General features: G+C 40.3%; 2 protein-coding genes across 6 annotated transcripts in view; one reads left to right on the top strand and one right to left on the bottom strand.

Annotated features, from left to right (window-relative positions):
* ACAD11 (acyl-CoA dehydrogenase family member 11) overlaps positions 1-8,165 on the top strand; it is a 30,528-nt gene extending 22,363 nt beyond the window's left edge. For both annotated transcript variants that reach the window (XM_027748554.2, XM_039381567.1), the window contains exons 14-20: positions 1,877-1,943; positions 3,441-3,526; positions 3,721-3,792; positions 4,633-4,787; positions 6,673-6,789; positions 7,216-7,325; positions 7,809-8,165. In XM_027748554.2, coding sequence (XP_027604355.2) covers positions 1,877-1,943; positions 3,441-3,526; positions 3,721-3,792; positions 4,633-4,787; positions 6,673-6,789; positions 7,216-7,325; positions 7,809-7,923 — 722 coding nt within the window. In that variant the 3' untranslated portion in view covers positions 7,924-8,165. The remainder of the gene's footprint in view (positions 1-1,876; positions 1,944-3,440; positions 3,527-3,720; positions 3,793-4,632; positions 4,788-6,672; positions 6,790-7,215; positions 7,326-7,808) is intronic.
* A 1,391-nt stretch (positions 8,166-9,556) lies between these two features.
* DNAJC13 (DnaJ heat shock protein family (Hsp40) member C13) overlaps positions 9,557-24,887 on the bottom strand; it is a 56,040-nt gene continuing 40,709 nt past the window's right edge. For 2 of the 4 annotated variants that reach the window (XM_027748550.2, XM_027748551.2), the window contains 17 exons: positions 24,054-24,233; positions 23,126-23,293; positions 22,394-22,507; positions 21,941-22,057; positions 21,226-21,403; positions 20,079-20,170; positions 19,597-19,696; positions 19,058-19,132; positions 18,826-18,938; positions 18,234-18,403; positions 17,824-17,866; positions 16,772-16,945; positions 15,557-15,736; positions 15,176-15,316; positions 14,522-14,665; positions 13,632-13,731; positions 9,557-10,397 (listed from right to left, as the gene is read on the bottom strand). In XM_027748550.2, the coding sequence (XP_027604351.2) occupies positions 10,300-10,397; positions 13,632-13,731; positions 14,522-14,665; positions 15,176-15,316; positions 15,557-15,736; positions 16,772-16,945; positions 17,824-17,866; positions 18,234-18,403; positions 18,826-18,938; positions 19,058-19,132; positions 19,597-19,696; positions 20,079-20,170; positions 21,226-21,403; positions 21,941-22,057; positions 22,394-22,507; positions 23,126-23,293; positions 24,054-24,233 (2,187 nt within the window). In that variant the 3' untranslated portion in view covers positions 9,557-10,299. Of the gene's footprint in view, positions 10,398-11,793; positions 11,906-13,631; positions 13,732-14,521; positions 14,666-15,175; positions 15,317-15,556; positions 15,737-16,771; positions 16,946-17,823; positions 17,867-18,233; positions 18,404-18,825; positions 18,939-19,057; positions 19,133-19,596; positions 19,697-20,078; positions 20,171-21,225; positions 21,404-21,940; positions 22,058-22,393; positions 22,508-23,125; positions 23,294-24,053; positions 24,234-24,887 lie in introns of all 4 variants that reach the window. The other 2 variants (XR_005563636.1, XM_027748552.2) reach the window with 2 other exon arrangements.

Genomic DNA, 24,887 nt, shown 5'->3' with positions numbered 1-24,887 from the left:
CCAAACCACTGAAGTCTTTCAGTGTCTTGCATTAGTTCAGAACTTCTTTCTGGCTTTTATAGGTCAAAGTCACATAAAATTTGTTTTAGGTTTCCCGGACTTCAGACTCTAAGGAGTGGAAAAGCCAGGAATCTGCCTTCTTTTGCTGTGCTCAGATAGGAATAAGAACAGATAAAATGGAGGTATTCGTTTGCCTTCCAGAAATTTGTACAAATTATTTAGGGAATCTAACCAGATGTTTAGCTCTCAGTGAACTTCTCATTGAGTTCAAGATGAAAGCTTTCTCTGGTTGGGTTCTTTTTCATGCAACATGGTGAAATTTGCCTTTTTTTTGTAGCAGGGATGTGACTTGAGGAGTATTTACAAAACAGTTTTTAAAGAGATTCCAGAAAGTCAAAATATATTTTGTTTTAAACCTTACTTCAAGGTAGATCTGGTTTAGAAAATGGATCTCAGGCAATTCTTTACCTTCTGTGGAAAAGGAGAAGAATCAAATGCCCCTTACACAGAGAGGCAGCATTTCTCTGTGCAGGGTAGTTTGGGATCTACCTTTTTCTTTTTTTTTTTTACCAAGCTGATTTATCCTCCCTGCCGAAGCTTTTCACTCAGATTTTTAGCTCGTTAGCATTGTACAGCTCATGGGCCACAAAAATAACCCCACTCTGGAAACAATGGATGAATATCATATTACAAGAGAGGAAAGTAAACAGCCGGCGGCCTGGCCCTCAAAACAGGCAGTGTTTATCAGAATGAAGTAAATCTCTCTCCTGCTTCCTGGCCATCACAGTGGCTGTTTGTAGGAGGAAATAGCTCAGCTCAAAGCCAGGTGGTTGTATTGTCTAGACCACAGGCTCCCAAACCTTGTTCTAACAGCTGCCAAAGATAAAAAGTCATCTTTGTTTCTGACCTCAGAACAAACCGAGTTGGTATAGATCCAACCTTGAATTAAATCTCTGCAAAGCTTGTCATCTGCATTGAGATGCAATAAAAAAGTTACTGATTGTTACATCCATCAGGTATTTTCCCTACCTTTGTGAGGCTTTGAAAGGAATGAGAGCATGCTTTGGTACCAAGAAATCTTAAAAGAAAAAGACAGTAAGGATTAAAGTTCATAGAAATTTTAATCAATGGTAGAGTCTTCTTTAGGACTTGTAAATTAAAATGCTGGCTTTGTGCTACAAAGGTATAATAAATATGTCTGTATAACAAACATTTCAAATAATGTTATCAATGGTTTGAAATGCTAGCAGACTATTTTCAGGTAAAAATTTCCACTTAGAGCCTTCTTTGAAGTGCAATCTAAAATCATTTTTGTAAAGGTGGAAAAAACCTGCATTCCAGGGAAGTTATGCTGACGTAGTAGAAAAGTCATCAGGGTAACCCTTTGATAGTCTTATTTGTGTTAGTTAGTTATAATCCCATTGGCATTCCATTCCCACATAGACCCTCCAGTCTTTATAGTTTAAAGATGTTTTTAAAGAAGTTTTCCTTTTGAAATAGCAGCATCTCACTTTGAGAGATGTGTTTTTGCATCACACTTACTTGCTCAACTGTAATGGAGACAGAAGTAATTAGATTCCATTTCAAGTATCTTCTTGTTCCCTTTTCATCAGAATAGATAATGGAGCTGGATCCTAGAGGGTTTGGATGTTTGGATTTTCATGTTCCCCTTCCCACAGGTCAACTCCCTTTTACATGTTGAGTTAGTAAGATGTATTTTGTTTCAGCCTGATTACTCAGTGTAAACACAGCAGTAGATTGTATCTCCTGTATCAGGAAAGGAAGGCAGTAAGATTTCTTGTTATGAAGCTTCATTTGATTCTACACTGAGATTTTTAAATTGAAAACTAATTTTGTATTTTTCACTTTCTTTAAGGTGCTGGAAACCCAAATTGCAAAGTTGCAATTGTAATGGGCAAAACCAAAACCTCCTCAGCATCCAGGTAAGGATTCCTAAGAGATTCAAGGAGTTACCTAAAACTTGTTCCCTGGAGGAGTCACTGCTTGAGAAAACTTTATTGAGTGAAATGCCATTAATTGCCTTGATCAGTTGGATGTGCTCGTGAATTAGAGAGGAGTTTAAACCTCTGCATGTGTCTGTTGCTGCCCAAGCTCCTGTTTTGCCATCAGCTGGTGATGACTGAAACCTCCCAACCTTTCTACCGTTATCATCTTGCATTGGCATGCTTTCCACCCCCATCCATTGCACCAGCTCTAGTGTTTGTGCAGCTGTGTGATGAATTGGATAGGAAATTTTGAGGGGGGTTCAACTAACTTTATCTTGGTCACATAACTTTTAGTCTGCATCGGTTGTTTAACCAACAGCTATCTCTGGCTTACAATTTATTTTGTAAGTGTAGTATATAAAGCAGTTAACATAAGGTAGAATTGCTTGTTTAAATAATAAATCCAAAACTTTTCAGAGCTTCCTTGAACAGAATGGTTATAAGTGGCACACCAGAGACCTGAATTTATCTACTAAGTTTTTCACAAAGTAATCTGTAGGTATAGAAAGTTAAGTTTGTACCATGAGATGTTGGTTCTGTGAAGCTGTGTAAGCAGAGAGCATTGCAGATCTTTAATCAGACTTACTCATTCCACTCTTGTATGTGTAAACATAATACTTACCTCTTTTTCTTTAAAATAAACACGTTGTTCAACTTATTACCAAACTAAAATTGCCTTTTGCAAAAACTTACGCAAGTGATGAATTAAATGCTCCATGTTTGGTTCTATTAAAATCACATGGCGTTTAATGCAAAAGAATTGGAACATTTATATCTCTAAGTTGGATTTTAGCCCAGATCCCATGGATTATCTGAAGTTTTTGGCTTTGGCTAGGTTCCATTGAGAAGCAAACAGTAAGTTGCCTACAGCACACAGGATGGTTTGCCCGGCGGCTGTACAGATGGTGGCATCTGTTGAGCTCTTGGAAGCTGAAGAGAAGTTCTTGGAGGGGATAACGTGACACTCCACTTGCTAGAACTGGAGGCTGAATTCAGGGACCTAGGGCATCACCTCCAGTTCTGTGTGACTAATAACTGACCTTAAATATTCGTAAGGAATGTAAACATGGGGATTTTTCCCCCTAAACTATAGGCAAGCCAAGATGATGATTCTGATAATGTTGTTTTGAGGACAAAACAGAAAGGCAGGGCTAGGAGAATTGACTGGGTGATACAGAAGTACGTGCACAGAAGGTCCAGCAGTAGGAGTTTGGTGCATTATGTGCCAGTAATATATTTTCACTTGTTGACTGGTGGTTCAAGGAGTGTTGAAGCCCCACTGTGTGTGGGCAGGATGGTGCAGATGCTACAGGTAAACCTCAGCACTGGCTTTGTGCGAGTGCTAAACTGAGGATAGAAGATAAAAAAATCAGAGGAAGGGGACAGAAGGCAGACTCAGAGTTAAATGTAACAGGTGCATTTTGTCTTGATCAGGTACAAGCAGCACAGTATGATTATTGTTCCCATGGACACTCCAGGGCTGAAGCTGATAAGACCCCTCTCGGTGTTTGGCTATCTGGGTAGGTGATCATATTTATCAGATGTGTATGTGTGTTAATTTGTTAGCAGTCTCAGAAGCTGCTGTAATGTTAATAAATATTGTATATGAAATAAATCAGTAAAATGCATATATAGAAAAAGGGTTGGAAGGAATTGAAGGCTATGTTTTATCCTCCTTTGTTTTACTCTGCTGTTGTGTTTTCTGTCCCTGTAGATGAGATCCACGGAGGACATTTTGAGATACACTTCAATGATGTGCGAGTGCCTGTCTCCAACATAATCCTGGGTGAGTTTCAGCACTTATTCATTTCTAATACATATAGCAATGAACCAAGCTTTATGAAACAGTGGTTTATTTAATGAATCATCAGAAGTAATTGTAAACAGCTGTGGTCAGTTGAGCCAGGGTCTCAAACACGTGTAAGAGGGAGCCCAATATTCCTTTAGCAGCCTATCCGCTGCTTGGACGTACCTTGTTTAGAGCAGAAGGAAGCATGGCAACTGTGGCTGTCATTCAAATACCACTGCCCTAAAGTAGAGCAAAGCAAAATCTGTCAGTGGCATTCTTTCCCCAAAACCAGTTCTCATAGACTTCACAGACTTTTTGAAAGAATGTCCTGCTGTACTCTATGGCCAGTTCTTAGCAGTAGTGAAAAAAAGAAAGAATAAGCAGCACCGTGACCCTTTGCAGGGAGAACTCTGTTCTACTTCTCTTACTTAATATAAATCCTGATTTCTTCTATTTCCTCTCTGCTTCTTTTATTTTGCTCAAAGAGCTTTCTCTCTTGAGTAGCCCTAGGACCTGGAAACCTCAAAGTCTTCCCTCAGATACTCATTCCAAATCTTATAGATGTATTTTTCCATGGAAGATTAACAAAATTTAATTTCAATCAGCTAAATCAAACCTTCTCAAAAACCATCTTGGAGTGTGCTTTGTGATGTAAGTATTATTAATAGTGTGTCAATATAGATCTGGTTGGAGTAAACAAGCAAGAGTTCTACAAAATAAACTTTGAAGCAGCTCGCCTTTACCTCTGGTGCTATGAGCACAGTTCTGCTTGGAGCCATGGATCATTTCAAGAGAGAGTCATGGAGTCTTCATATGCCTGTTTTTCTTTCCAACCAGGTGAGGGCAGGGGGTTTGAGATAGCTCAAGGTCGGCTCGGGCCAGGCCGGATTCACCACTGCATGAGGTCCCTCGGTGCAGCTGAAACTGCTTTAGAGATAATGTGCCAGCGCTCTGCACAGAGGGAGACTTTCGGGAGGAAGCTGTATCAGCACGTAAGCATGTTCCCTGTCTCAGTTCACATGCTCCAGGCAGTGACCTTTGTTTTGCCCACACACAACCTTGTGATTCTGATAAGGGACACAGAAGTAGATGTTCCCTAACCTTGAATTCCTACTCATAAGGCTTCGGATGGCAAAGGAAAAAATCACATCGCAAGGCTGCCATTTTTGGCTATAACCTATGGGATCTTTTCTTCTTTTTTTCCTTTGCAAATGAATTGGATATCCTTTCCTGGATTTGAATACAGATTTTGTCACTGCATGTTTTTCTCTGCTTTCACTGATCTATTTGGACAGGTATTTTTTCAGGTATACAGCTTATGTTTCTATAGTTACAGTATAAATTCACCATTTTTATGTATACAGTTTGTCACCTGAATGTCTCCATTCGCAATCACTGGAAACACTCAGGGGTCTAAATCTGACTGAAAATTTTATTTCTTCAATCAATTATTTGTAGTTACTTATGAAAGTAAAGGCCAAACTAAGGGCATGTTGCGATTTTTGCTCTTATTTTGCTCTGGAATTGAAATACTGTTTCATGAGCAACTGCTTGCTAAAATAATAAAAATGTGACAATCTGCCTTCCGTAGGAGGAACCATCAGCATTTGGTAGTTGGCCTCTCACATTTCAAGTGTTCCTCAGTTTTCCCAGCAGCTGGGATGACTTTATTGGAAAAAACAAGTAAAAGCAATGGAAAAAGGAAACTGTATTAATATCTGGCACAGAGTGTAGCAAATTGTTTGTACAGATCCAGAAGGAACAACCTTATGTATCTGTTTTCCAGTCACGTCCTTGCCAAACTTCCATTCACCAGCATAACCTAGAATTATTCAGAGCTGCATGAGGCACATTCTGTTTTCTCAGAAGTTTGTTACATTTACAACCATGTTTGATGAAGCCACAGGCATGATGTGGAGGCAGCTGCAGAGCCAGAGTAGGTTCTGCACAGCTTGAGGATAACTAAGGAAAAGGTGAGGTTGGCAGCTGCTCTGAGTAACAGGCTGCCTGTCACCACCGCCCATGGGGCAGTCAGACCCTGGGAGCTGCAGGCAGAAGAGCATGTGTGAACACGCCCACCCTGGTTCTGACCATCTTTGTTGGCACAAGCTAAGCTGAGCCTCCAGACTTCGCACTGAAGCAAGTGCTGTACATTTGCTTGTATGTCCTGTGCCTGCCAAGCCTACAAATACAGAGCCCCAGGAGAAGTGTGTCCCTGAGGCTGGCTTAGGCTCCAAACAGCTTTTGCACTGACAAGCATCACACATTTTTTCTACAGTGGTATGTTAGCTGCAGGGGGAAATTAGCCAAGAGGAGCCGGGAAGGGCTGCCAAGACTGTTAACTTCATATTGGATCAAGAGAGCTTCTAATTTATCATCAGGCAGATGCAGCAGGCACCGCCCTGCAGGTGTTCTGGCTCTGTCTGTCACACACCACCACCAGCAGTTTAAGCAAAGTAGAAGGAATTCCTCTCCCCTTTCTCCCCACTGTTTTATACTGGGGCTTGTTACAGGGCGAGAGGGCTGTGAGTGCAGTTAGTGGGTAAAGGAAAGCAGAGAGTAAAAACCAGGCTTTGAAGGACTTCAGGAAAATGGCCAGCATGCAGTGTGTCTGACCAGGACTTCAAAAGTGTGCCAGAATCTGCAGGTTTTCCCTTTTAATTCTTTCCTGCCAGGAAAAGAATTGCTCTATCTTGAGTATTTTTTAGTGTTTTCTTTATTATTTTTCATATTAGATGACATGCATCAAACTACCTTTAATTTGCACATGAGTGTCTCTAAGTTGACAGAGCGTGCACCTGCTGAGCAGCAGATGCACTTTAGGGTGTGCTCAGAGGTATTAACTGACGTTCCCCTTGCTGGCTTTGGTTTCTGCAGGAAGTTGTTGCCCACTGGATTGCCGAATGCCGCCTCAACATAGAACAGGCTCGTCTGCTCACACTGAAAACAGCCAGGAAGATTGACATGTTGGGCAACAGAAAAGCAAGAAAAGAGGTGAATTTCTTCTTTTTTTTTTGCAGCTAGTACATGGGAGATGCAAAATCTGTGCATTCAACTGGTTGAAACACAAACTAAAACATATTGTTAAACATTATTATTCTAATTGTAGAGTATGACTTCATGTTGAAAACAGAGAGCCTTAAGATATGCTTTTAATTGTCAGAGGATTGGGGAGTGAGCTCAGAAACTTCAAGATGAATCTGTTCAAGCACTGCTTGCTTGTTTCAACACAGTAGGATAGTTTGGGGTGACTGGAAACAGTTTTACTATACCCAGGGAATAGAAACAGCAGAGCCCTCATCCAAGCCTGAGAGGAAGGAATGTACTGTGAGATACTAATCTTCAGTAGAGCTGTAAGGTAAATATTCTCACTTGCTTATGAAAGTACTACTGATATTGTGAGTTCTCTTCTAATTACAGGTAGCCATGACCAAAGTGGTTGTTCCACGAGCTGTGCTTAAAGTGATTGACTGTGCAGTTCAAGTGTGTGGTGGAGCTGGAGTTTCTCAGGATTTTCCTTTGGCCTTTATGTGAGTAAAAGGAGACTTATCTGTAGATTCTAAGTATTCCCTCTAAGATCATTTTATAACACCAGTACATGCTGTTTCACCTCAGGTAGCTTGAAATAATAGTCCATATGCCTTTAAGCTATAAACTTCAACCAATTGTTTTTAGAGTTTAATTGTAGTGCAATTACCCTTACCAGAAAACCCCAGAACCTGGCACTTGATCTAAAATAGTTCTTATCAGCAGCAAAGAGGATCTGCGTTTAAAGATTAATCTTATCCCTTATGGCCTTTGCGAGAAGCAAAACTTCTGAATTCCCAGCCCACCCATCTCAATCTTGCCAGGAAGATTTTGTTGCAGTATCTCCTGTGTGATAGCGCTTTTCCAAGAAACCAGTGTCAGAAGGATTTTGTAGTAAAACCAGTGCTGAAAGCTCCCACTGTCAGACTCTCTGGCTGCTGTGGCAGGGTCAGAAACCTGCCCCTAATTCAGCTCTCCCAACACAGGTTTGCTTATATCCGGACCTTGCGCCTGGCAGATGGGCCTGATGAAGTTCATCTCTCAACAATTGCAAGGTGGGAACTGCTTGACCAGTCGAAGAAGCTCACTGCAAAAATCTAATGGCAGCATAGAGCCTTCTCAAATGGAATGGAAAATTTAGGAAAGGGGTTTTTTCCAGTTGTTTAAGGTAAAATTGAATGAATACAAAAACTCGAAGCAATTCTTCTCTCACTCTTTACTTACAATCATTACACTTTAGAATCATGGGCTTGCTTTTAAGAATTAGCAGAATGGTATCTAAATAACAACTTATCTGGGTTCTTTGTAACACTAAATAAAATCTGTTTTCTAATAGGCCTAAACTGCTTTCTTTGTTCTGAGCCAAAGCCCTTTATCCTTTCATTGTAGGCAAAGCAGTTCTGAGTCAGAAGTCTCACACAGTTTCGTTTACTGCAAGCTAGGCTGAACTTTTAGTTTTTGATTAAATGACAAACATTGAAGGTAATGCCTTTCTTTCCTTTTTCCAAAGTTCAGCTGTACTCCAACCCTTTCTCCTCCTCAGTTCCTGCTCTCAGCTGCTCTTCTAGTCCTAAGGCTACATTCAATCCTTCCCCCAGCTCCCCCTCAAGTGAAGCTCAGGGCAGCACAGGAGACTGGGGTCAGCGTGTAGCTAGGTCAGTTTGTCTGCTACTCCTTGCTTCTTACTCCTTTGCTGCGTTTCTCCAAATGGATCTCCTCACACCTTTTCTTATTGGTGTACCTTTTGTCTTCCCTTGCATCTTTACTTCTGTCTCCTTTTGTGCACCCTCACAAGCCTCCTCCTGTCTCCTGGTCCAAGCTACTCCCACCCTTAAATATGTCTAAGCACAGGTGGCACCTTCCCTCTCCAAGGAGCTGAAGCTTTGGCTGGCACCAGCAGTGACGGACATGGGGCAGTTTATGACCTCCTCTGCTACCGAAACAGGCTCTGCCATTTATGCCCAGTACACCTTTATGAAGTTCTCAAAGGTCATAGTTCCTCAGCTCTGCTCCTGTAATAATCCTCTTTGACATTAGTTACTTACAAGAGAACTTGCCCCTGCAGGAACAGAACCAGGCAGATCCCGGAATATTGTGCTGTTGGTAGCCCTACTTCCTGTAAAGTTAGGATAATCACTTTTCAACTTATACAGGACTGATCAACATTTAACTTAAGGGTACAAGTGTTTACTGTTTGTGCGAACAAACAAGCCCCCCCTCCAAGTTCCCCCCTGCTGGAGCTTGGAGAGAACACACTCTGCTTGGCTCAGTCTTTGGGGCGAGGCTGCAGCCACTTCTGTCCTTGAGCCTGGAGCCTGACGGATGTCCAGCTATAGCTGTGGTAGTCAGACAGGGTGGTACACATACAGAGGACCTGGAGCTGGAGGCATTCCACAAAGCTTCTTACCTCATATTGATTCATTATACTTAAAAACAAGATTATAATGTCTTTTGGGAAAACAGTAATTCTTGTTTACGTTTCCATCCACCTTACTTTCCTCATTCTTGGCAGGAAGCAAGTTTCCTAGGAAGCTGAGAGTGTTACTAAGTCAGTGGCTGAAATGCACTGTATGTGGTTCAGGAGTTGTGCTCCAGGCTGTCAAAACCTGCACAATGTGTTTTTCCAATGAAGAATGTCCAGGGACCATATTTAGCCATGTTCCAATTAGGATTTCTGACCACCCTCATTTCCTACACCTTCAAAGAACAGCTACACAAGAACAACACCTTTATCTCATTAACAAGGCTCTTAATTCCCTTTATTTTAAAATTTTATGTACATATGAATGATCTGTATAATGTACACTCAATATAGAAAGTTTTTATATACTGGATAATGTATAGAACATTTCACAATTACACTAATTTCTTACATAACATGTCAACTTTAAGGTTTTTTTGCTGAAGCTTTGTCAATTTGGTCAAGCCAGTTATACATACGAATGTCTAATGCTGTTTGATCTGAGGAAGAAGATAATAATGTTAATGATTAGGACACGAGTGAACTGGTGCAGAGACAAAACCCTTTGCAGGTCATGTTCAATGGGAGTGATCACATCAGACTGAGAAAAGAAGGGATGCCCATTTAGTGGGGGTCGGTGAGGTCAAAGTTATTTTAGCCCAATTCCTCTAGACTGTAGCTCAACTCCAGTCATGCTAATTCATAAAATATAAAAACTAGGAAAGTTTGATTCACAGTCTTGTAAACAAATATAAAGGAACAAAATGTGCTTATGTACAACAAGAAAAAATTCTTGTGTACCCATTTCAGCTGATCCACAGAGTGCTTTCTTGTGTTACAGTGTGGTAGTTAGAATCACTGACTTTTTCCTAGAAAAAAAAAGTCATAGAAAAAAGGAATAACACTGTCATAAACACCCAGAAAGGCAGTAAGTTCACTTCAATGTACTGGAGGAAAGTGCAGTTCCTCATCACTGGCCAGTCTGCCTTAGTCTCTTTCACAAGGATTTCCAGTCCTTAACTGACATCTCCCACGTCGTTGTCTACTGGGGGTGGTACGTTGGGCATTACAGATGACGTTGTCCCTGCAGTAAGGTAACCAGCAACTCCAGGGCCTTTCGGGAAGGAAACAAATACTGGCGATTAGTTTTCATTCTACGGGCTGATTGAACAGCTTTATTCCCTCTGGTAACACATCATCTAAGTCAACCAGACACCTTACACAAGAACATTTAGGAGTTTTTGTTAAGATTCTTTGAAATCTAGGAACACTAGGAACTAAGGCTTATTAGTCCACTAAGTGGAGTAGCTTGTGGAGGCCATTCTTGGACTTGCTAGTGTTTTTTGTTCTGATGTGCCAAATAAGTTACAAAAGAACCCCAACCACTAGCAGTACCCATCTCACCTTCTGCCACGGAAGCAGCAGTAAAGAGGGGGTGGCCTTCCTTTGCTAAGGAAAGGCCCTGCCATGGAAGTGAAGTAAGTTCAGGCATGCGTTCCACTACTGGGCTCCTCATGTATGCTTTCAGGGTTGTAGAGGTTTTTTCCAGCTGCATATTCCAAGGAAGCTCAGTGGGCTGCCCCATGAAGGAGCAGAACTGCCTAAAGCTTGTCTAGGCAGCATTTTGTGCCTTCAGTTAGGAAAAGGTAACAGCATTCTTTGAATACACAAACTACATACTGGAGATGCAGAGCTCCTTAAAATTAGTAAATATCCATTTTGATTACTACAGGGCAGTTAGTTTTGCACTGCAGGCAAAGCCCCTCTCCCTAAAAGCTTGGAATTAAAAATGTAGTCATATAGAAACTTTCAACAAATGCAATAAAAACTCACATTGCAGCAAGAGGTGTTTCAACAGTAACTAATGACTGTAGAATACTCCCCATCCACAGCATGTTCCTGCACTGATACAGTGATCAACTTGGTATTAGACCTCCAGCCTACACTGCCAACATTCAACATGGTGAATTCTGTTGGGTCCTGTACTCTCCCCACTTAAATCATCCTCACTGAGTTCTCACAAATTTACTATCCCTTCCTGTCCCACCCTCCTCCTCACCTACACCCCAGAGCCAGAACATCAGAGCGTGGTTTGTCTCCTTGTGAACAGTCCTACGCTACTACTGTGAGGAAGAGAGCAAAGCAAGCAGTGCCTTTGGTATTTAAAAGCGCTCTGCCTTCAGGAGGGGACCTCTCTTTGCCAGCTCACCGGTGGCACCTGCCAAAAGCCACACCCACTGTTACTAGTGCAAAAATTCCCCATAGTTATCTTGTGCCTCAAACTTTTCCACTATGGAGGATTCCTAACATAGTTCAGAAGTTCAGTTCCTGTGTAGTACCAGCAAGTACCAGCCACTGCAGTTATCAGTGTTGTGCTCCTGTGTGCTCGAAGAAGGCAAGTTTATCAGTGTTTGGCACTTTGGGACCACACATTTGTCACAGCTCTATGACATGCATCTGTTGCTTGGAATGCAGCAAGTGCAGTGTGCGTTCTATGAGATGGTATCTACCTGCTTTAGAGAGCTACACAGAAGTTAGCAAGCTGCCTGACAGAGCAGATCTAAAGCCCACTTCTCAGGTGAAGGGGACTGCTGCCAGTTAGAAGGGAAGGAGAAGAGACACCTGAGGGAAGAGAAACAAGCAAGGGAAGTTTCAAGGGAAGTGCAAATAGCAAAGCAATTTGAAGCAAGACATAAGGCAGAATACAAGATAAGAGAGGTTAAAAATAAAGCTTTTAGTTTGATTTCCATCTACACTTTGTACAGCATCTTCATTCTACATTGGCAAGCACTTAAACATTAGGCAATTTAAAAGCAGCACAGGCCTTAAGGCAATTGGAAAGCTATATTGTCCCCAGTCTCAAGCCTGACCATATCTGGTATAGTGGCAATTCTTGGCCAGTAATCACCCAGCATTTTCTTCATATTTCTATATTTACGGTATTTATGAAATACCAAGGAAATTCAGTACCAACTGAATCAGGTGTTCAGGTATTCTTTGTCAAAGTGGCATTAAATAGTACAATAAACAGAAAACTCCTGTTCAGAGCTAAAGCACAGAGTCTTTCCTGTGTGGAAAAATGCATCAAGTGTTGTAATATACCTACTCTCAAACTCTAAGCATCTGCTTCTAGACCATGTAATTCTGGACCTGAAAGGCTCTTGCTTCATTTTCTTAAAATACATGTTAGTATCTTGCAAGAAAAACTTTGGTCATCTGATTTATACCTCACTAGTTCAGTTATGCTCAAAAGCTTTACCAAGACTCCTATAGTGGGTTAGGTGAGAAAGTTCCATGTGGCACATGGATGTGTTCACACTGGCTTGTCACAAAGGGCCTTAAAACATCACCTGGGAGGCAAAGCTCTTAAAACCAAATGATTGTTCAGCTGATGGCTACTGAGGAGTCAGAAGTTTACATCATGTGTTGCTTTATCTAAAGTTTGCTACAATGTCATTACTTGCTGTATCTGAAAATATGTGATAGGAAGTTTTGGACTGTGATACTGTGTCTATCAAGTGCTGCACAGGAGTGAAGGAAGAACCTGCTGTGATGTAACTGTTCTAGGATTGTGTCTGCACCATGCCATTAACAGCAACAAGGTTCTCATCAGTTGCTATCCTTTGTGTGTGCAGCACACACAGCTAAAATGCTCTTCTACACTGCCAGTGGCACTGAGGCAGCACCTCTGGGGTGCCATTTTGATCTTGGTGGCACCAGCAGGGGACTCACCCAGGGTGCACCACTGCTGCAGTCAGGTGTATGCCACCAGCTCCACATACACAAGCACGAGGCCATCTTGCCAGTGCACTGAGTCTGCCTGGAATACAGCCTCAAACTCCAAGCTATTAACATTCCAACTTTTCCAATACTACAACTACCTGCCTAACACTAAGCCGTGTAATTCACATGGCCAATTAATACAGGCAGTCTAACTGATTTTGAAGACAGTTTGTTCCTCCCTCCAACCTTGGAAAACAATGTGTTCTAGAACTGAAAAAGACTGATCCTGAGAAAGCAAGAAAGCTACTGTCACATTCATTAGTTCCAATTACATCTCTGCTTTATTGCCACAGAGTACTTTCAAGTCTTGCCAGTGTCCAGATTCCATTGCTCTGATATTTTAGAAGCAGGTACAGCAAAGACTACCCAGAGAAATACATTCTCAATCGACAAGAAGTTTGGCTTTTGATGAATGTTTTAAAAACTTACTGTATTTTTACAGCATTGAATGTTCAGACCATGGGATGGCACTAGATCCTGGGGATAAACAGTATTTCCAGAGTCCAGTCTGACAATTAAATAACTGTTCAGTATGACTCAGCATAAACAGGAAAGAGTTGCTAACCTGTGAGGTATCCTGCTGTTTGCGTATCAGAAATGAACAAGTCGTGTTTCTGATCCTTGAAGGCACTCCACACAGAAGAACGAGACAGAATTTCATTTACCTACAGTAATTGAAAAGATTAACACAGTGAGCAAGTGACATTTGTCATGTTCTAGGCGAATAAACTCATTTTCTAAAACCAAACCATTCCAAAGGGATTACCAAAGAGCATGGCAGTAGTTCAGGCTGTGATATGGAATTCACACACATTTCCAAGGAGACTTGCTTTTCCATGTTAACTGTGCAGCTGAACACATAATGCTCAAAAAAAGTCATTTAGTAGCTTGACTTTGTCTCTCATTCCCCAGTTAAGTGACAATGAAAAGCAACCGTGCAAGCAGCCACTTGCCACGCACCTACAGCTGAGGCAGAATAGGACTTCTCCTGTACTGTAGCAAGATAGGGACAACTTGGAAGAAGGACCTATCCCCAGTTTCCCTCTGTTTCAGAAAGCTTTCAACACAAGGGTAAGTGAAAGGCACCAAGGACTTGCACAGTTACTGGGGCCGATTTTACCAGCTTGAATATACACCCATAAAGCTGCTGCAGTTGTCTATTTATTTGGGAAACAAAAAAGCAATTTACATTTATAACAAGTTCTGAAGAGTTGTCAGTAGAAGCCAGCTAGCTTATAGAACATTTCTGTACTTGGGATTTGTCTTGTTAGTGCTCTTCACATGCATTGAACCAATGACTTCTAATAAATAGATGATGATGTAATGATTTTGTAGTTAAAGGATGTGAACATTTTAGGTGGAATGATGCACGTGACAGGCAAAAAATTAAACAAGTGATGTTCAGAGTTTGATCTTCAAGTGTCAAAGCCCAGATGAAGACTTATCAGTACCTACCTGTTCCCCATACTGCAGGCTGCGAGACATGGATTTCAGAGCTTTAACAATCTGAGCTTTTGTTGCAGATGGACTTTCCAGGTTCTCAAGACCAACACCTTCAAGCAGCTTTAGAAGATAAGGGACCAAATCTGCTTTCAAAGCCTGCAAACATACCCAAATGAGTTGTCTTAACATGGACTAGGAAGTTCCATATAGATGTTTACATTACTAGCATTAGCGTGAATGAGAAGTGGCAACAGCTATCACTAATATGCTAAAGCCAAGGCTCATCCATTTTTCCTGAGCTGTATGAATACATGAGTATGTATTGAATACGAATAAAAGAGAAAGCAAAGATCCTGTCCAGCAATTCTGCTCTGTCCAGGTGTAAACAGAGTTGAGTTAGCTGGCATTCCTACACTACACTTTCTCAGCAGACACCAGTCGGCACTACCCTACGCATTAAGCTTCAATACTCAGGTAACATCCTCAAATAGGTCCGCATTTTAGATAAAGAACTGACTTCTCCAACAAGAAAAGCACATTAGTTAAGTTCTAGGAGGCTTCCCAGATGCTATCTAAATTGAACAGTACCTCTGTTCTTCTGAACAGTTTAGATGTATCTAAATGTAAAAATACCACATTTTTACAGTCTCAGAATACACTACTTACTTGGGCTACTAAGTCAGTTTGTTCCTTCTGAAACATTCGATTCAGTGTTTCACAGGCTACGCCAACTATATCCGATCTCTTTTTCATTCCATTCATGAGAGGGCTGATGGTCTCTAGTGATGCCATTGCTCGAACACAAAGCTATAGAGAGACAGAAACATCCAGAATACTTTATTTTGTGCCAAGATTAATGGTTACTGCAAATATGGTCAGCCAAGACCATGAATTTCTCTGTCTTTAATCTATCAATTCCCCATTAATTAGTTATAAGTCCCTGCTCATCTGTTACACAATATTTATAGTTAGAATAATGCCTTTTCAACAATACAAATAACTCCAGGTTTGCTTTTTCTCCCCTCAAGCACTTAAACGATTCAGTACCTCATTGTCAGACAGTATGTGCATGACACGAATGGCACTTTTGGGAATGGCATTGTTCTTGTGATTCATAGCCTGGATTATCTTGTGAAGATGACCAAGTGGAGGAACTTGATCAGCTAGCTGAGGCTGGGCACTGAACAGGCACACAGTTGCTGTGGTAATGGTTTCTAAAGTTTCCCCCTGCAGAAAATCAAAAATCAACACAAAGGATAGCTCAGTAAAGCCTTATGTATCATCATCATAATAACAACATTTCTCACTTACTGTGCATTGTAGATTTTTCCCCTAATGCTTTTATGTCACTTGGCTCTCAAACTATTAAAACAAGAAGTTAAGAACATGATTATCAGCTCCAGTAGTGGCAGACATTCATTAGTTCCATGAACACAGACCACATGGGAATTCCTAAGCAGTATTTCCAGCATCTAGAGAATCCAATGTCTGGCTGCAGCCTTTGCATGCATCCATGTGCTAACTTGCCTGGTGGAAGTATGATAGCATGGATGTTCAGGCTGACCACCTGAACATCTGCAGCCTGTGCAGCAGCACTCACCACACTTGGGTGTATTCCACATGCCCCTACAAACAGCTATCACATTTTTGCAATAAGGATGTCCGTTTTATTCAACATGCAAGTTAATTTCTGCCCTGCAAGCCTCACCAAAAATCTGTCTGAAGGTTGTTCAAGTAATGACAAGTTAATGATATGACTAAAAACTGAATTTTAAACGTTGTTCTCATTCAAACTGTAACACATTTGCTCTACCCATTACACTAATTGTTAGGTGGCAGCCTTCTGTAGGTCACGTAAGTTACACTAGAGTGGGAAGTCAGTTTTCCAGAAGGACAACAGAAGTGTCAAGAGCTGAAAATTTTTAGACATTGTAGAACAAGTGCCATTTTCTTAAGTCAGCCAGTCATGAAATAATTAAAAGATACTTAATTTGTTAAGCCTCATCTCTAGTGCAAAATAAGCCTCTAAGACATAACTTAAGCTAATTCTGGGGCTTCAGGGACTTTAAAAGCACTGACTCATGTTCAAAAGTAGCCTCAGTATATCAACAATGTGCTTTTATAAAGAATCAGAAAGCAGACGAAAAAACCCATTCATGTTGGGAAGAAAGTGTGAGAATCTCAAAGTGTGAGACGCTAAAAGACTGGTAGATTAAAACTGTTAAACAAATTCAAAGAGTAGAATCAGAAAAATCATCTTACATGGGGGTTATTTTTCTCCAGTAGTTCAGTAAACTTTTCCAACAGTGCAATGAGAAATTCTCTTGGTTTCCGTAAAACCCAGGCCGGCTGGGCAATAAAAATCCTTAGGAAGACTCCCCCCACTGAAAGTTCACCTTCTGCCTCACCATACACCACAGCAAAGTCTTCAGGCAGCTGTTGAATTGCAAAGTACAAGGAGTTATTGGCGAGAGTATTTGTGAGAGCAGCAACTGTTTCTCTACATGGTCAGGGTCACTAACTAACTGTATTTTCTGAAACAGAGCTGGGCAAGACCAATAAACACTTCATTTTGAAGGAACATGAGGTAAGAAATGACATTAGAAGGAACAGTTCAGGCAGTACTTTTCTTTCAAAAAATGTAACTGAACCTACAACTGCATCAGTGGTAAACCCTAGTTCAAGAAAAGTGCCAACAGCTGATGATACAACAGCCCTTTCCTTCCTTTCTCGCCCACTTCAGGGGGAGGTTTCTCACCATCACCCTAGGGAAGTTTCCAGTTCTCACCTGGATCAAAATAGCTACCCTGCATGTGTTTAGAAATTGGTTTAATGTTGAACTAGAGCACCGCTGGGAGGAAGTCATGTCTGGCCTTTCACAGTTATTGGGAAATACTACAAACTGAAACACCTCACTTATTGACCTGATGCAAAGGACAATATATTTTGAGACTTGGTGACTTAAAGTTATGAACATTTACGAAGAGCAAGTTTTCTACAGCTATGTAGTGACAGGACTTTTTCCAGCAAACCGGTATTCTTTGTTGTTGACTTTTGATGCATTTTAGAATGATTTGAATGATCTGAAAATTCAGAGTATGTTGGCAGTGGTTTTGCCAGTAAGTGTCTAATTTCAAGGTACAACTAGTAATGAAAACATCAAACCAGCTATGTTTTCAGTTACGAACGGTTACGTTCATAGCACAGCAGTGAATTCCTGTTGGTACTTAAACAGGAGAGCCTGGCATGCATCTATTATCAGCTGGCTTATAGTCTCCCTGGACAGACTCAAAGCAGAAACAGTATCCTTTTACCTTCCAGTTGGTGTCAGGGTTGTCCCTCTGAAGTTTAAAGTGCCTTTAAAGAGAAAGTAAGTTTTAACAAGCAGTAAAAGAAGCAGTTGTCTTCCCTACTTGACACCTCAGTTTCCCTCCATCATTGTGAAGCCATCCCAGCTTCTAAACCCCATTTTCTTCCCATTGCAACCCCCTCCAATTCTTACAGCAGTGAGCAAATACCTGGATTATGCACAGACTGCTCTTGCATCACTGAGTTACAGGTACAATACACAAACAGTGAACAAGTTTCTTTTCACTGAAGCCTGGCTTGTAATGATTCTGCTTTTTACAGGCAGTTTTGTCTGACAGTTCTACAGCAACTCTGGTTTATTGCCACTAAGAATGTTTCAGTTAAGGATATACTGTGTCAGTAGGTCTTCACATACTCAAGCATCATTTCTCGAACTGTTGTTGATACTCTCTCCCTGGAGCTGTCATTCCAAATTAATTCTGGATTTTCATGAGTTCCCTCAAAGATATGAACAGCAGCTTCAGGGTTGTCTCTCATGGCATCCATGAAAACTCCAGGTAAAAATTTCATTAGTGTAATTCTAACCTAGAAAGGATAAACAGAATTGACATTTAGTATATCATATGACATTTAGTATATCATAAGACAAACTAAATGACAGGACAAACTAACTGACAGAAACACAGAGAACTCCAGGAAGTCCAGTTATCTGTAGTACTATAATTGCCAACTGCTAGAACAGAACACTACAAAATAAAATAGTGCCATCATTTCAAATAGCAATAACCAATGACAGGTCTGAAATCTAGGTCTCTAATGCTGAAGTCAATACAAATGGAAACCAACCTGCTTACAGTAAATACAACAACGTCTAGAAGTCTGCTCACAGATTAAGGGTTAACTATTTGAAAAAGCCAGATTGCTCTTCACATGAACATTTTAGACAGAAGAGTGGTTTTTTGCTTGTCTTTAAAGAGAGTTCCAATATGAGCTGTTACTATCCTTACCTTTGGACCCACCAGCTTATCTGCAGTCATTTTGGCAAAGAGCTCTGCTGTCTGAGCTCGGACCTGCGGATGTGTGGAGTTGCAAAACATATCTAGTAAATAGATTAAAGCACCTGTAACAAAGAGTTAGAAAATCATTCAATTTTTTTTCTACTCACAAGTAGTAGGAAGAAAGAGTATCTACTTTACATCCAGTGCTGCAGAAACATTTGCTTTCAGTGTAGTACTGTACCTTTTGCCATGGCCTCTTTAATTATTTTTGTGCTAGATGTCAAAGCATACAAAGTTTCAAGGACAAGCTGCCGACCTGTCAAAATAGAAAGCATTAAAAACTTTGTGTCATATAGATTATGAACTAATAAAAGATGAACATAACTGATCTTAACAGAAAGCTGTATCAAAACAACAAAGCTTATGACAATTGCAAGCTTACTTTGGCTAAACCCAATTAGTTAAGGAATGTTAAAAATCAATCATACATTCCAGTACAGCATAGCTTCATAAGTAGATGTTTACTACCTAAATTCCCTATAATAATTAGTCAGTGGAACACTACGCAATTCAAACCCAATCACAATACCTGATGTTTCAGCTCACACATTTAGGACAAGAAATCAGTTACGCAGAACATTTTTTTAAACCATCCTCCCTGAAAGAGGATTAGGGTTTTAACCTAAAACCCAAGTGGTAAGCTCAACCAGCTGCATTCTAATTCATTTCTGAGTTGGAAACCCTTTACCTTGCAAGACTTAAGAATCATAGAATACATACTTGAAGGTAAGGAATGCAGGAGTGCCAGTAGGTTAGAGAGAACCATTGACTCAGCAATGTTGTTAACACATTCTTGGTTACTTGTTACTATGTTCACTACCTGTAAAAGATCAGAAACAACACTTGATTATATTCCAGCTTTTAAGACACTGTCAAGAAAATGCAGTGTGTGGTGAAGTCAGTCACTTCACTGGCAAATAGAGTTGATATTTACATTTATTCCTGCCACCAAATTGTCTTGTCTCCTCAGGGAAAAAAGGAGCAAAGACTCAGGCAAGAAGCTATCACCTGTTTCTCCGAGGAGTAACTGACACCTTAGAACTCCAATCTTGATATTTTTTAGATGCTACTCTAACAGTTACACCATCAGGTTTGTTTATGGTTATTGTGTAGAACATCTAGACAGGTTTAGTGGTTCAGGGTACTTTTGGTTTTGTTGTTGTTTTATTTGTTTTTTGTTGGTTGGTTGGTTTAGTTTTTACCTCCAGAGCCAACTGCTGCACCAGGCCAGCTCCATGAACACGCAGAAGGGAGAATATCAACTTAAAGTGACCTATGCATTCACATTCAGAACCTGTAAGATACAAAATAAGTTACTCTTCATGTTAGCCAAAGCACTCACTGAAGGCCATCCTAAGCCCACATTTTGGTCTACAGAGAGGTGTTAAAGACTACATGGCTTTATACAGTCTGCCACAATAGTTGTAACAGCTCTTACAGGACAGCATCTGCTAAAGAGTTAGAAAATTTTAAACTCTTCTCTATTAATCTACCTTCCACAGAGTCTCAGATCAACGATATTCCAAAAGCAGAGGATACTTCCTCCCTCTGAAGTAAGTAACTGAGCTAGTTCTTGTAAGAATGCAAGTAATAAATTGCATCATTTTATTTATCCTTGATCATCAGTACTTGTCATCAAATTCACTTGCCCTTTCAGAATGTCCCAGCTCAGAGCAGGGTTGCTATATGCAGCAGTAACAGCTGCCTTCAGGGTTATAACTGTAAACACAGAATATCCAGTCTGAGAATAATTTAAGCACCTATTATTAGAAGCTACAATAGCAGCATGATTTCCTTTTAGAACTGGAGAGTGTCCTAATCATTTGTTTTAGGCTTTTCCAGTCCGTATGTTGGTATGTGCTCATTAACTTTTGCTGATATTAGCTGCCCACTCTCAAAAGCATCTTCTCCTCCTGCTTTACTAAGGCCTCAACACTAATGACATTTAGGTGTTTACTAACATGCAGTACTCTGTTCAAAGAAGTTCTTTTTGATGCAAGAAAGTTTAAAAAAAATCAGTTAAAGATTCTTCGAAGGATTACAGGAAGTTTCATCCAGGAGGCTTAAGTGCTCCTGGCAACAGCAGGCTCAAATTAGAGTTAAAATCTAGTGATTCAGAGATGAAAATAGATAAGGCTTGAATTTCACACAAAACTTTAACACATCTACTGATTATGTTCTCCAGGTGAGGAAAAAATAAGCAAGCCTTTATGGCTTATCAACAGTGTTAAAGTCTGTTAACCAGCAAAACAAGCTTCCTTCTCAGCGGAAGATAAAGACTACCGAGGTCCACAATTTTTAAGGTTGTCCACAAAAGAGTATATGAAGTAAGTTCCATTTTAAGCCTACCTGGGTTGTGTTTTATCACGTTTCTCAGAGCCTCCAGGGCCATTTCAACTCTCCGTAACCGATCTCCATGTTGATTGGACTCTACTTTCCCAGTCTGTGTTATTGCCATTAGCGTATGAAGGTACTGTGCTTGTGAGCCTACGTAATCCAAAAGGCTCGCAGCAAACGCTTTAGGAAGCTTTAAAGTAGAGATGAGAGCATTTTTAGCTCTGTGATGCAACAGTATTCCCAGTAGAAGAAAATGTATCCAAATAACTTGTCCTACAATTCACATATTCCCTTTCTCTAGACAGGCAGACAGAAAACACTTCTCTTTAATCACTACAACATCTGCAAGACATTAATCCTATTTCTATCTAAACATACCCTTAAGAGGCTGCCACTACTTCAACAGGTATATGTTTGCCCATAGATATAGATGGACTGCAAAGCCACTAGGCAGAATCACCATTGCCTGGAACTACTGAAGCAACTCAAGTGTCTGCAGAACAAGCTTATAGAGAAAAGTCATTAAGACATCTGAAGCAGCACATCTTAGTGCAGACTAGTTCTTTTAATTTCCTCTGCTCCAGTAAAGGCATGTCTCATAACATACTGGTCTTGAAGAAAATTTCCATCAGATTTTGTATTTTCTCCATTCTGTACTGGCAGATAAACAGGAATTAGCAGCATTCCAAACACTAGTTTCAACAGGAAGGTTTTAGCTACATCTCACCTCTAGTTGGAAGGTAGGGACCTCATTGTAGACTCTAACAAAAATCTCTCCCACAATAAGTTCCTTTGCATGGTCACTGAAGACAAAGTCAGATCCATAGCTCTTGTCACAATCACCCTTTAAGCAGAGATAAGCAGCAAAAGCTCAGACAGAAAATCATCTTGTAGAAAGTGTAAAGCTATAAACTGATAATGAAATAGGCAATACTTGAGCAGAAAACTTAATGCTTCAGCAAAAGTCAGAAGCTCAGATTGAAACATAACAAGAAATAAACAAGCAAACTCTTAGGGTTTTTTGTTTTCTTTTAAAAACTACTGAATGAAGAAAGTGACTTAGGAGTAGTCAACAATAGAAATTTGTATAAACTATAACACTGCATCATAGAGGGATGTACCAAAACACAAAACAGTTTAAAAAAAACAGTAGCAGGATTTAAAGTAAGAAGTATCTTACTCTCTTAATCATGCTTTCTTGTTGAGATTCCAAAAACTCAAGTAGTTCAGCTCTTGTCCCATTGTTCCAGATCAAGTAGGGGTTCTCTGTGTTACTGTTAAGCATCTTCAGAGTCTAAGAAATAAGGAATTTACATGATGTAACATTTACAACAGTTTTCAATCGTTATGCATAGTAATCAGCATGTTTCACAATGTTAATTAATCCAATCTCATTAGCAATGAGACCAATTACAGAACCAAATTGAAAGTATGAAGTTTCCCATACTGGAAAAGCATACTAGAAAAACAGTATGTACAAGTTATTTGGTCTAGTACAATCTATATTACAGGGTTTTTTTATTGTGCTTTGAGCCACATTTACTTCAGATTCTCCATCTATTTTTGGTAGTGAACAGCAACTATCTGCAGTATCTCTTTATAGATGACTTCCTTGGTACCACTTTAAAGAGATAAGTTTAGCCTTTACTCTCCATCATCTAAGCCTTCAACAATTAACTCAACTTCTTTGTCCCTATATTTGTTTTGCAAATACTATTCTATAGAGCACTGCTCCTGTCTATAGTGTTCGAGGTCAAAGCAGTTTCTTTTCCCTGCAGTTACTCCAACTGCAAAGAAAAATCACACTGCTGTTCTCAGTATCCAGTTGGTCTAAGAGAGTTCAGTGTTTTAGAAGGAACCAGGTACTCCTTCCATAAATCACTAGAGAAAGTTTTGGCCAACAGACACTTACCTCAGTAGGACTGACCACAGCGAGTTTTCTGGCAATATAGGGTGTCAACATTCCAGCCAAGCTTTTCCTGATTGTTGGGTTTTCAGGGGTAGCTTGATCATCAGAAAGATACCCTCCAAGGCGACTCAAGGCCAGGAGACTGAGCTTAGCAAGGCTATTTGCTACCTCCTGAAAAAGACAGACAGTTAGAGAAAACCTAGAGCTTATTGAAGAATTATCAGAATAACCAAAAGGGTTGTTCAACACTTCTGCACCAGAATGAACAGCACTGATATTCTCTATTTATCTTGGCTTAATAAGTGCAGTAAGACAATAAGCACTGATAAGCAGGAAAACCTGGGGCAGGAAGATGAGCTGAAAGCTACAGAAGCTATTTAATGTATTGGTTTCTGACCAGACAACAATTCCTGCTCACCCAGTCAAATATCAGCATAACAAATCTTTTATGAGAGTGATACAAGACTTTATAGCTACAATAGAGTGTTCAAAGCTCATCTCATCCAGTAGCTGAGGAAGAAATGTCATACTTAGAGGGTCACCATTTGAGGAAAAAGCAGATATTTTCCATAAGTTCTCAGTATCACTAGACAACCCTTTCAGCTGAGCCTCAAAAGACTGATAACAAAAATGTACATTTCTACTGTTAGCTATTGGTAAAAAATCTCTTGCACTAAGTCCATTAGAAACCGCAGGCTTTGGCAGCTTTAATATTTGAACTCTTTAAAAAAAACCCAAAACCCCCAAAAAACAACACCCAAGAAGTATTTACACCGCTACACAAAAATCCCTTTCCCAAACTGCTTTGTTACCATTGCTGTTCATGCAATTCAATGATCCTAATAAGTATTTGAATACACTTAAGTCTATTTGTAAGAGTTGGCAAGCAACAACCATTGGTGTCTGATAGCATGCATCTTGGGAACATTACCTGGTGGTTTGAATCTTCACTTTTCTGAATCCCACTCTCTTCCAGTGTATAGTCATAGTTGAAGAGGTAACCCAGTAAGTACCAGAGAACACCAGCTTGAAATAAGTGTGTTTGTAGCCAGTAATCTAAGGCAAAGGAGCTAACGCACTCTACTCCTAAAGCAGCTACTCGTGGTATTGTCTGAGGGAGAAAAAAGAAGTTTGCCTTAGTACTTGTAACCAAAGAGTGCCAACTGGTTCCCTTACCAAAGATTTAAAGCCAAAACTAGCTGATCCTAGAGTACTATCTAGGCAGCAGAGAGAAGAAAACTGAAGTACAGGTAACATCTGCAGTTGAAGTGTCTGGTAACCATCAACATGGCTAATTAGTCAGCATCTTTCCAAGTGAAGAGTACTCAAATAGTTATTTCACATAATTAGAAATGAGCATTATCTCCTGATTTAGCACAGTAAACCAAGCAGCTAGATGTGTCAGTTAAAAGGCTGAATCTTTACAGTGATTGCATTTTAAGCCCACTAAATAGATTCCAATGCAAGCGCTGAGAACAAGGCAGTGGAGTTCTGTATCTCCTCATGATTGGCTGGGATCTTACAGAAGGGTTGATTGGTCAGTGCAACTACGAGGAAAGGCTGAGAGAACTGGGTTTGTTCGGCCTGGAAAGGAGAAGGCTTTGGGGTGACCGAATTGCAGCCTCCCAGTACCTGAGCAGAGCCTATGAAGAAAGATGGAGAGACTATTTACAAGGGCATGTAGTGACAGGACAAGGGGGAATGGATTCAAACCGAAAAAGAATAGGTTTACATTAGATACTAGGAAGAAATTCTTTACTGTGAG

Source organism: Pipra filicauda, unplaced genomic scaffold, assembly GCF_003945595.2.
Source record: "Pipra filicauda isolate LSUMZ 115617 unplaced genomic scaffold, ASM394559v2 scaffold231_size1239837_pilon, whole genome shotgun sequence".
Lineage (NCBI taxonomy): Eukaryota > Metazoa > Chordata > Aves > Passeriformes > Pipridae > Pipra > Pipra filicauda.
This window is presented reverse-complemented; position numbering and strand designations above follow the sequence as displayed.